Below are 12577 nucleotides of genomic sequence, written 5' to 3'. Positions count from 1 at the left end.
CAGGTATGGTGATCCCTTGAGGATAGGTCTTTGAAGGGTATTTTACAAACAGTGAAACAGATTAGGCATATGATAGATAAAATCCTAAAATAGTGATAAAATGAGGGAAAAAAACTTTTACCAGAGACAGATTGATTTCCTTAATAGATAAATAGCTCCCATGAATTAAGAACAAGATCAGTCATCTAAGTGAAAAACAGGCAAAGGGTTTGATCATGAATAAGGAAATATTGTGGCTCTCAAACATAAGAGAAAGTGCTCAGTTTCATTATGGCTAAGAGAAATGCAAATTAAAACTGCAATGAGGTCTATTTTTTCATCTGTTAGGTGGGCAAAGATCAGAAAGGGAGATGATTGAAAGTAGTAAGAAAACCTGCCACACGGTTATTGTGAAGGGTGCAGGAATTAATGCATGTAGGGCCAGTAAAGTAGGCCTGGTCCTCGTTTGATGCTGAGTAAATGTGAGCTCTCATTGTTATTAGCAAGGGTATTGAAACAGGCACCCACCTACAAGCTGAGGGCACAGGAGGTCAGTGCAGCCTCTGTGCAATGTAGTACATCTACACAGCCCTTAAAAAGAGTGAGGCATCTTCATGTGCTGTTATGGGAAAATTCCCTAAGAAATGGTAAGCAGGGAAAGCAAGATAGAGAACATTGTGAATAACATGCTACTCCCTGTGGAAAAACAAAAATTAAAAGAATGGGCATTTCTTTGCTTATTTGTTTATGTTCTTATTTTAAAATGTCTGAATGTTTACCATTTCTGGGGAGAGACAGTAGGTGCTGTGACAGAACTCTCATCCAGGGTGGTCGGCGGGTGGCCAGGAGGTTTTGTGGGGGCTTGTTCACTGCAGTGTACCCTTTTCAATACTTTGAACCTTGTACCATAGGCATGGATTGCCCACCCAAAATATAAATACACTTTAGGAAAACACAAAGTGTTTGAGGGAGTTTGGTAAGGTACAAGATGTGTGTGTGTGTGTGTGTGTGTGTGTGTGTGTGTGTGTGTGTGTGTTGATCACAATGGTAAGCTGAAGCAAACAGAGGGTGGCCTAGCAGCCTTACACACAGTTATTGTGTGTGTTGAAAGCATCAGTATGAGGCTACAACTGTCATTCTGAGACTTCCAGATTCCACCTCAGGGATGTGGCTCAGGAATTATCAAAAGACAGGAAAGGTACCGTGCTGAGGGATGGTGACTCTGTACTCTCTGTTACTCCCACAAGCGGCCGTTTGAGTGCCATATTTTGTAAAATCATCTGATGTACAACTCATAATCAACTACTGTTCTTCCGGCAAGACAGCCTATTGTCAAAATGGGTCCTTGAAAATGTATATTTATTTTAAATATGTATCAAACACACAGAAAATACCTGACGAGATATATGCCAAACAGACATTGGATATGAGTCTGTGTGATTTTTATTTTCTTCTTTGTGTCTACCTGTGTTTTCTGGTATTCTCATAGTACATGTATATTGTTTGTAAAATTTTTTAATTTAGTTTCAAAACTGGTTCTAACTTCATTTGGGTTTTACTACAGTGCGATCATGAATTATTTCATACTAATTTTGCAAATACTTTGCACTTTTTAAAATTTAAAATTTTTTCCACTTATAGTTGACATACAATATTATGTGTATAAAATAGTTGACTTAACACCATTTATATAATTTGCAAAATGATTACCCCATAAGTCCAGGACCCCACTGACCATTATATATAGCTATTACATTATTGACAATATTCTCTATGCTATAATGCTTTGGACCTTATACTTCCATTATCTAAACCTATAAGATGAAAATTTACAAATTACTTCCATATCTAACACTATAGGATGAAGACTTACAAATTAAATTGATGACTTGATAATTATTTTAGCTACAATAATTTTTTGAATAAACCATCAAATTTAGCAAAATATTTCAAGCCTCTGTGACTATCCCTCCTGAATTATTTTACTTACCAAAATGTGACACAGCAACTGACTGGTGTTGCTCAGTGGATCTGAGCATCATCCTGCCCAAACCAAAAGGTCACCAGTTTAATTCCTGGTCTGGGCATATGCTGGGTTGTGAGCCCAAGTCTCAGATTGGGGTCATGGGAGAGGCAACTGATCGTTGTTTCTCTTGCACATAGATATTTGTCTCTCTTCTTTTCTTCCTGCCTTCCCCTCTCTCTAAAATTAAGTAAATCTTAAAAACAAATGTGACTAAGAAAGACTTCTATTTGGAATGATTCAGGTCAGATCAGTACCAGGCAGCCAGACAACAGGACTTGGAAGGGCCCTGGCCAAGGGAAAGGCAAAGAGTTTATAAAAATAACTTCTGGTCTCATTTTTAAAGTAAACTATTAAAAACTTCAATACTTCAACTCTTGTTAGCAACAAATCAAGTGTTATGAATGAAATTAGAACTCTTCCCTGTATTTCAGCATTCTTTCTCCTGAGGGCCTTCCTTGTCCCTTGTAGATGATGGTGGTTAAAGATTGGAAACTTGGAGGAGAGGAAGAAAGTAATTTTGGTCAGTTGAAGAATTGTGCTAGGATATAACCTTATTTTTGTTAATTTATTAAAATTATTTCTTGCATAGTCACATGGTTCAAAATCCAAACAGCCCAGAAGGGGAGAGAAAGGAATTTTTCCCCAATGTCTGCATTCACCCAGTTCCCTCCCTAGAGTACCCATGGTTTACTGGGTCCTTGTGAAATCTTTTCAGGACAGCACATGCATATATGAGCTAAAAGTCCAATTTTATCACCTGTTTGTACTATATACAATATATATACTATTCATACTGTTCTATACAGTTTTTAATCAATACCTTGGAGATATATTGAAGAGCAGCTTCCTTATTTTTATGGCTGATGACACTATATCATAGGGATGTGCTAGAATTTATTTAGCTAAGTCCTTTGTCCATGGACATTAAATTTATTTTCCTGTCTATACAGTGCTATAGGAATAACTTTGCACATGTGTTACTTCTCATGTATTTTAGTGTATTTGTAGGAGATATTTCTAAAGCAGACTACAAGGCCAGAGGATATGTGCTTCTTAAATTTTATTTTTTAAGGTTTTATTTATTTATTTTTAGAGAGAGGGGAAGGGAGGGAGAAAGGGAGAGAAAAAACATCAATCAGCTGCCTCCTGCATGCCCCCAGCTGGGGACCCAGCCCACAACCCAGGCATGTGCTCTAACTAGGAATCAAACCTAAGACCTTTCGGTTCTCAGGTGGGCACTCAATCCATTCAGCCATAACATCCAGGGCTGCATTTTGAAATTTTAAACAATGAGGGAAGCTCTGCTACTAACTGTGATAGAATAAACAGCATGCATTTAGGAACTGGATGTGTTCTCCTACCTTAAACAACCAAAAATATATGTGGCAAAATATATTTAACTGGACAAAACCCACTGGATATATGAACCAGTGGTTTCAGACAGAGCAGAGCAGTGATCCCTCAGAGATGGAAACAAACAAGGCTGAGTGCTAGATTGTTAGCTCACTGCCTGGGCAGAGTCCTCAGCCAGTAGCCCAAGGATGGTGGACCCAAACACAGCCTGGTAGGCCTCTAAATTAGGGGGACAGAGTTAGGATCAGCAAGGCCAAGATGCCTCAAGTTAAGAGGTAAAGTACTGGAGAGGAGAGAAAACCACACAAATGAGCTCCAAAGACCTGTATCAGGTTCCTTTCTAGGTCTTGCTGGGTCCAGATCAGTGTATGTGTGAGGAAAAACCAAGGCCAGAGAAAGAGTCACCGAAAGAAGCAGGTAGAACAATCATTGTGGAGTTCATGCAGGGTCAGAAACGTTTACATTTGCAGAGACTGTGGAAAGATCTCCAAAGGAGCACCCAGAAAGCTACTGCCATAGTTGAAGCACTTTACCAAAAGATCTAGACCAGAGGTGTCAAATTCATTTTCACCGGGGGCCACATCAGCCTTATGGTTGCCTTCAAAGGGCCAATGTAGAGCTCCTTGCCCCTAGTTAAGAAGTAGTTACATTTATACAGTCCTAAAATTACATTTGGCCCTTTTGAAGGCAACCATGAGGCTAATGTGGCCCCCAGTGAAAATGAGTTTGACACCTCTGATCTAGACTAAAGCTATTCCATTCCACTTTAAAAGCAAGACTCAAAGGATCAAATTATTTCCAAATAACTGAACAATGTACCAGAACCAAGCTTAAGACTATGTAAAGGGATTTCAGCACCTCAACAGTGTAAAATTCACATGTTTAGCATTCATTTACAATTATCAGGCAGGCAAAGAAGTGAGAAGATGACCATAATGAGGAGAAAACCAAGCAATAAAACAAACCCAGAAATTAAGATATAATAGAGGTAGTAGACAAGGATATTAAAACAGCTATTATAAATATACCCTATATGTTTAAGAAGGCAGAACATGTTAACTAGAGATATAGAAGATAAAAAGATCCAAACTGAACCTCTGGTGATGAAAAATAGTCATCTAAGATAACTACACTAGTTGTGACACCCAAAATATTTATTAGACACATGGAAGCCCTTTGTGATATGAGTTGCAAATTTGTTTCCCAGTTTGCCTTCTGTATATTTTTTAGGATTGTTTTCATTGTTAGCTTAAGTTTGTCAAAAACAATTTCAAATTGTTTGTGATTTCACTTTTCCTTACTTGAAACTCAAGCATTTCATCAGGGTAGAGTCAAAATATAGACATTTAAAAAACACCATAATCAAATAACCCATGGTATATCACACAAAACAGATCCAAAGGAAGTTTTTTGAACATTAAAACAATTAAAATGGGTAGTTATTTGAAGTTTTTATTTATTGATTTTACAGCTAGAGAAGGGGATCGATAGAGAAATACTGATTTGTAATTCCACTTATTTATGCATAAATTGGTTGATTCTTTTTTAAAATATATTTATTGATTATGCTATTATAGTTGTCCCATTTTCCTCCTTTAATCCTCTCTGCCCTACATTCCTCCTCCCACCCACAGTCCCCCAAGCCCTCTCCCACCTTAGTTTATGTCGTGGGTCATACATATAAGTTCTTTGGTTTCTACATTTCTTATACTATTCTTCACCTCCCCCTGTGTATTTTGTACATACCATTTATGCTACTTATTCCCTGGACCTTTTCCCCCATTCCACCCCCCTCACCCTGCTGATAACCTCCATGTGATCTCCATTCTATGATTCTGTTCTTGTTCTAGTTTTTTGCTTAGCTTGTTTTTGTTTTTGTTGTTTTAGGTTCAGTTGTTGATAGGTGTGAGTTTGTTGTCATTTTACTGTTCACATTTTTTATCTTCTTTTTCTTAGATAAATCCCTTTAAATTTAACTGTCAGTTCGTTCTTTATTTCAGTGTCTCTGTTTATATTTTGCTTGCTTGTTTGTTTTGCTATTTAGTTCCCACTTATAGGTGAGACCATATGGTATTTGTCCCTCACTGCCTGGCTTATTTCACTTAACATAATGCTCTTCAGTTCCACCCATGCTGTTGCAAAGGGTAGGAGCTCCTTTTTTTCTCTCTCTCTGCTGCATAGTATTCCATCATGTAAATATACCACAGTTTTTTGATCCACTCATTCACTGATGGGCACTTACGTTGCTTCCAGCACTTGGCTCTTGTAAATTGTGCTGCTATGAACATTGGGGTGCATAGGTTCTTTTGAATGGTGTTTTCAGGATCCTTAGGGTATAATCCAGCAGTGGAATTGCAGATCAAAAGGCAGATCCATTGTTAGTTTTGAGGAAATTCCATATGTTTTCCACAGTGGCTGCACCAGGCTGCATTCCCACAGGGAACATTCCCAAAAGGGGACAGTGCACTAGGGTTCCCTTTTCCCCACAATCCTCTCCAACACTTGTTGTTTGTTGATTTGTTTCTGATGGCCATTCTGAACACTGTGATGTGGTATCTCATTGTGGTTTTAATTTGCATCTCTCTGATGGCTGGTGATGCTGAGCATCTTTTCATATGTCTTTAGGCCCTCTGTATGTCCTCCTTCGAGAAGTGTCTGTTCAAGTCTTTTGTCCATTTTTTAATTGGGTTTTCGTCTTCTTGGAGTCATGTGAGTTCTTTTTATATTTTGGAGATCAAACCCTTTTCTGATGTATCATTGGCAAATACATTCTCCCATACAGTTGGTTCCCTTTTCATTTTGCTGGTGTTTTCTTTAGCTGTGCAGAAGTTTTTTAATTTGAAGTCCCATTTGTTTATTCTTTCCTTTATGTCCCTTGCTCTAGGAGACATGTTGGTGAAAATATTGCTGTGTGGAATGTCTGAGATTTTCCTGCCTATGTTATCCTGTAGGACTTTCATGGTGTTGTGACTTATATTTAGTCTTTTATCCATCTTGAGTTCATTTTTGTGTATGGTGTAAGTTGGTGGTCTAGTTTCATTTTTTCCATGTAGCTATCCAAATCTCCCAACACCATTTGTTCAAGATACTATTTTTACTCCTTTTATGTTTCTGTCCCCTTTGTTGAATATTAATTGACCATAGAGACATGGGTTTCCTTCTGGGCTCTCTATTCTGTTCCATTGATCTACCTGACATATTTTTTCTTCTGGGCAGGTTCTTTCAGCATCCTCTGAATGCACGAAGAACTGCAACTTAAATGTTTGACTAAAAAAAACGTAAATCATCTAAGCTGGGAATTTCTGAAGGTTTTGAAGTGTTTAGCTTAGGTTCCCACCTACCAGAAAAACCTTTAACACTCAATGTGGAATACAGAGATATGGAAATGCCATTGGATTTAAGTCAGATAGATTCATTTGAGCACTCAGGAATTAAGCCAGTATTTACAAAAGTCATTTCACCAAAAATGGCTGTTTCCAACTCTTTTGCTGCCCCAGGTTCAACCAGTTTCCTAGCTGCTTCCCCTATTGATTCTGCTTCCCTCTGTCCTCCCAGCTTACTTCCTCCAAGCCCTCTTTTTGGTACTCTTGCTAGTCCCAAACCATTTGGTCCAGCTAAGAATGACCAAGGCCTTGAGATAGGCGATTGTACTGGCATTTCCCTCGAGATGGGTTCTCCTCCTAGCCTGCCTTCCCAGAACCCACCTTTTGGATCTTTTACTGGTTCTGCTGTTTCAGGTAGTCTGTTTAGCTGCAGAGAGTCTTATGTACCTAAAATGTCAGAAGGACCTCTGTTCTGCCCTTCTACTGACAGTTCCCTTGACTTGGACTTTCCCCTGCAGCAGAATCATTTGTTCTCTCCTCCTAGACTTTCTCCCCCTGGTTCAACCAGAAGGTCTGGCTTTCAGCTTGTTCCTTGTTGTTCTCCTTTCCAGTTTCCAAATTCCCCAGTTCCCCTGAGCACCAGTTACAAGCCGCCAATACATCAAACTGGCCTTGTTCTCCATGAGCCTTCTCCATCATTTAGGGCTTTTCCAGCATTTGAGACTTCTCCATCAAATATTTCTGTGAGAACTGCATTATCAGATTCTCTCCCAGATACATGTTTGGCTGACTTAAGTTCTTCTGAAACAAAAAGTGACAAAACACCACGGTTTCTGGCAAGTAGGTTTTTAAAAAAACAGTAGAAAAATCTGATGTAAGAAGGAGGTTTCTGATGGTAAAACAGGGAGGATGACACAGGCTGCAAAGAAAGCTGGAAGAATTTTGTGGCTGCGTCTGAACTCTTCAGTCTGCAAACTGAGGTATTAGTCTTATTTCTCCTACGTCTGTAGTTAATTTGCTTCATAGCTGAGAACAATACTATTCAAAGTAGCTGGTCATTGAACTATGTATGACCAGTACACAGTGAGTTAAGGGACTTGCTGTAATTATTTGTTTTGATGTAAAGTAGTTTAGTAGCAACAGCAACTTATTTAGTATAAGACTAAGTTTGAGTCCCAGCCTTGCTGCTTGGTGATTTGGGGCAAGTCAGATAATCTTTTTCAGCCTCAGTTTCTTTATCCATATAAGGGGGATGATAATAGTGTCTACTTCATATTGTGGTTTGAGGTTTAAACAAGATAATAACAGCTGCCCAGCTGCCCTTACCCAGAAAGATGCACACAAAAGCAGAATGAGTAGCCACTGCTGGACCCTGGAGCCAGACTGTTGGGGCTGTATCCTGGCTATGCCACTTGTTAGTGGTGTGACTTGGGACAAGTGCCTTAACTTTTCTGCGCCTCAGTATCCTCAATCTGCAAAGTGGGCATAGTAATAATACCTTTATAAGGAGTGGCTGGCAAGATAAAATACCACCTGGTACTTGTTTGGTACTGGTTGGCACATATTATCACTGCAGGTATTTTTCAAATTATGGACATAGATCCTTTAATACAGGGATGTCAAACTCATTTTCACTAGGAGCCACATCAGCCTTGTGGTTACCTTCAAAGGGCCAAATGTAATTTTAGGACTGTGTAAATGTAACTACTCCTTAACTGTTAAGCCAGAGTTTGGTACTGCCACCAGGTAGAAACAAGGTGCCAGGCCAGATAAAACAAGGTGGAGCGGCCCACAGGCCTTGTATTTGACACCTAGTGCTTGAATATGTGAACCTGCCTATGATATCACACTCTTTTCTGCTCCCTGTATGAGTTCATCTGGGACCCAGAGTCTGTCTACTTTAAGCTTAGGATCCCCATGTAGAAGCTTACTTCACTCCCATCAGCATATGACAAAGGTCAGCCTGAAAAGCAGTGACGCTTGGCTGCATTGGATGGGACAGTGAGTACAAGGAAGTGGTTTTAAAGAGTATATTCAACATAATTTTATACTTAGTAAAAACAGTCATTTTCATATTTCAGGTTTCATAAGCACACATTTTTAAATGTCTAACAAAGAAATCATGTTATTTAAAAGTTTGAGGAACATTGTTTTGAGAAACAAAGCTATGTTAGAAGAAAAGATATAATATCATTTTTAAAAATGTTTACACATGAGCCTTTTTCAGACTTTTTATAAATGATACCAGATACTAAGTGTTTATAGTATCTATGAGATTACCAATAATACTTTGATTTTACAGTAATAAAAATTTTAGACTGAATTGAAATATCTTAAGCTGAATTGAAATAATTGGAAACATATTTATCCCATAACTTCTTATGTGATGAAATTTCAAGAATGTTGCTTAAATTTGTTTTCTGAACTTCATAGGATGGCTTCTGGAAACTTACACCAGCACTGGGATTTATATTAAATCTTAATACAACTATTTTAAACAGTTTTCTTGAACAAAAAGGCATTCGATCTCTAGGTAAGTTACTGTTTTCCTATTTATTAAATGACATGCTTTAATTGTTATAATTTTTTGTGAGTGCATTAATATAATAACATACAAGGGGAACCCCCCAAAACCAGAATTTATTTTAAAAAATGTGTATTCTTATATGTTTCAACTTCAGTCACCTTCAAAGTACTCTCAGTTTGATATCAATAGTACACCTATTGAGACTTTTTTCCACCAATCAAACAGTTTTTGAACTTGTTGATTTTGATGCCTTTTAGTGCCTCGGCTGTTTTTTGTTTTACCTCTTACATATTGGAAAAACATTTCCCTTTGAGGACTTTTTTCATCTGGGGAAACAAAAAAAGAAGTTGCTCAGAGTGAGATCAGGTGAACTGGATAGGCAGAGTACGGGGGCATGCCATTTTTGGTCAAAAACTGCTGAACACTCAGTGCATTGTGGGCAGGTGAGCTTGTAAGTCACCCATCATGAAATGGGTGAGTGCATTTTAAGAGTCTTCGAAAAAAAATCACTGAAGGCAAACACAGCCTCTCACAACAATACCAGCTGGTACACTGATACAGATGGGTTCCTAGAACACTTACCTATTGGAGAAGCCTGTACTACGAGGGGCTCCCACTCCAACGATAATTCTGTTTTGGGGGGGTCCCACTTGTAAATTACAATGAATAGAATTATATTTATTAATCAACAAAGGAAACTGGGGACTAGTTTCTAGTCATATTTTTACCAATAATAATGGTATTACCTGTGCAAATTTATTAGCATAAGTAGCAATAACTGCTGTTTTAAAAAATCCAAACCTTAAGTCACTTGACACAAAGATTACTTTCTTGACCATGTCACAGTCAAATATCAGTCAGCAGGGACGTTTCACTCCATATAGTCAGTTAAAAACCCAGGCTGTTTCCATGTTGTGGCTCTACGATCATCAGTATGTGTCTTTTTAAATGACCCTGGTGAAAGAAAAGAGATGACTCTGGCATTATTTACTAGGAAGACAAGAGGGAGAGAGAAAAAATGTGGCAGGAACTAGTCACAGAGACCCGGCCAGATACAAGGCTTTCTGCCCTGAAGGAGAAGACAACTTTGATGTGCAGTCAGTCAGTCTCTTCCAGAGCCCAACATGTTTCTTTTTATGATAATGAATCAGATGGATGAGGGGATCCTGGACATCCTCAAACCAGCAAGTAGTTTGAAGGACAAATGCTAGCCCTGGGTTAAGAGATTTTTTTTAATTAAAAAAAACATTATTAAACAACTAGCAAGTATTCATTGAACAGCAGTGTCTAATTCCCCTGCCATCACCTCTAAAATGCCAGGGTCTTCATATTTCAAACCTGTTTCAGGGAACAAACTCTTCTTCTCCTGTTTGACTTGCACTACACTAAAAAGGAATAATGAAAATTTACATGTGAGAGAGTTCTGGTTTCTAGACTACAAGAGCTTGTGTCTAACTAATACTCCTGCCAATAACATTTACTAGCCTTGGACACCTATCTGAAAACTTCTTACTGAAGGTCTAGAATGCAATTAAAAAAAAAATAACAGGCAGAACTGGAGGAGGGGTAGGGGACACAGTCCTTGAAAGAAGGGAGCAAACCAGGCATATACCATGTTTATCCAGCTTTTTACCTGAAGGCACTTCTCTGTTCCTGAGGCACATGGGGGTTAGAACCGAAACAAATTCTCAGCACAAAGATGAAATAAAGGTCCAGGCTGCCAGAGTGACTGGAAATTAAGGGGGAAAATTCTAGGAAGGGGGAACTCTGAAATCTGCTTATAATTTCCCTCAGATCCTTGGCTGTCCAGGAAAAAGCAAAAGCTGAGCAGAAATTTCAGCCACTGCCAAGTGTTGGGGAGACAAGTTTGGTTTTCAAATGACAACAAAACAGAGACTTGATAAATATCTCAGCCTGTCCATGAAAACCTGAAAAGGGCCATGTAAGGACCTCTAATGTCCAAGCACTATACCACAGATGTACTTTGTAATCACTGTCTGGTGCTAGGACCATCAGACAATAGAGAGAAGGTACAGTTTGACCCTCTACTTCACACCATACTCAAAAATCAGTTCCAAATAGATTGAAGACTTAAGTGTGAAAGGCAAACCATAAACATTTAGAAAAAAATACAGGAAAGTATTTTTATGGTTTTCAGATAGGAAACATTTTAAAAACTTTTTGAGATAATTTGAATATTGACAAAAAGTTGCAAATATGGTACAAAGAATTCCCATATATCCTTTGCCCAAATTTCCCAGATGTTAACATTTAGAAACACTTGATTTATCAATCAAAGAAGAGTTTCTTAATGCAAAAAAAACCCCACAAGCCATAAAGGAAAAGACTAATAAAGTCGACTGCATAACATCAGCAATGCCTTTTTTTTAATATATTTTATTGATTATGCTATTACAGTTGTCCCATTTCCCCCTTCTCTCCCCTCCACCCTGTACCCCCTCTCCCACCCACATTCCCCCCTTTAGTTCATGTCCATGTGTCATACTTATGAGTTCTTTAGCTTCTACATTTCCCGTACTATTCTTGCCTTCCCCATATCTATTTTCAACCTACATTCTATACCTTTTCCCCCTCTCTCCTCCTCCCACCCCCCTGTTGCTAACCCTCCATGTGCCCTCCATTTCTGTGGTTCTGTTCCTGTTATAGTTGTTTACTTAGTTTCTTTTGGTTTTGCTTTAGGTGTGGTTGTTAATAATTGTGAGTTTGCTGTCCTTTTACTATACATGTCTTTTCTTTATCTTCTTTTCTTAGATAAGTCCCTTTAGCATTTCATAAAATAAGGGCTTGTGATGATGAACTCCTTTAACTTGACCTTATCTGAGAAGCACTTTATCTGCCCTTCCATTCTAAATGAGAGCTTTGCTGGATAGAGCAATCTGGGATGTAGGTCCTTGTCTTTCATGACTTGGAATATTTCTTTCCAGCCCCTTCTTGCCTGTAAGGTCTCTTTGGAGAAATCAGCTGACAGTCTGATGGGAACTCCTTTGTAGGTTACTGTCCCCTTATCTCTTGCTGCTTCTAGGATTCTCTCCTTCGTTTTTACCTTGGCTAATGTAATTATGATGTGCCTTGGTGTGTTTCTTCTTGGGTCCAACTTCTTTGGGGCTCTCTGAGCTTCTTGGATTTCTTGGAAGACTGTTCCCTTTGCCAGAATGGGGAAGTTCTCCTTTATTATTTGTTCAAATACGTGCTCAATTTGTTGCTTTTCCCCTTCCGATTCTGGTACCCCTATAATTCGGATATTGGAACGTTTAAAGGTGTCCTGGATGCTCTTAAGCTTTTCCTCAATTTTTTGAATTCTTATTTCATCATGCTTTCCTGCTTGGTTGATTCTATCTTCCTTCTGGT

General features: G+C 38.6%; 1 protein-coding gene across 1 annotated transcript in view; it reads left to right on the top strand.

The window, feature by feature from the left end:
* The window catches only part of PARP4 (poly(ADP-ribose) polymerase family member 4), a 130067-nt gene that overhangs the window by 108979 nt on the left and 8511 nt on the right, over positions 1-12577 (top strand). Inside the window, 4 exon segments of the mRNA XM_028531896.2 lie at positions 6575-6593; positions 6596-6631; positions 6634-7661; positions 9115-9214. Coding sequence (XP_028387697.1) covers positions 6575-6593; positions 6596-6631; positions 6634-7661; positions 9115-9214 — 1183 coding nt within the window.

This window comes from Phyllostomus discolor, chromosome 2 (assembly GCF_004126475.2).
Source record: "Phyllostomus discolor isolate MPI-MPIP mPhyDis1 chromosome 2, mPhyDis1.pri.v3, whole genome shotgun sequence".
Classification (NCBI taxonomy): domain Eukaryota; kingdom Metazoa; phylum Chordata; class Mammalia; order Chiroptera; family Phyllostomidae; genus Phyllostomus; species Phyllostomus discolor.
Note: the sequence above shows the minus strand (reverse complement) of the source record. Positions and strands in the feature narration are given on the sequence as shown.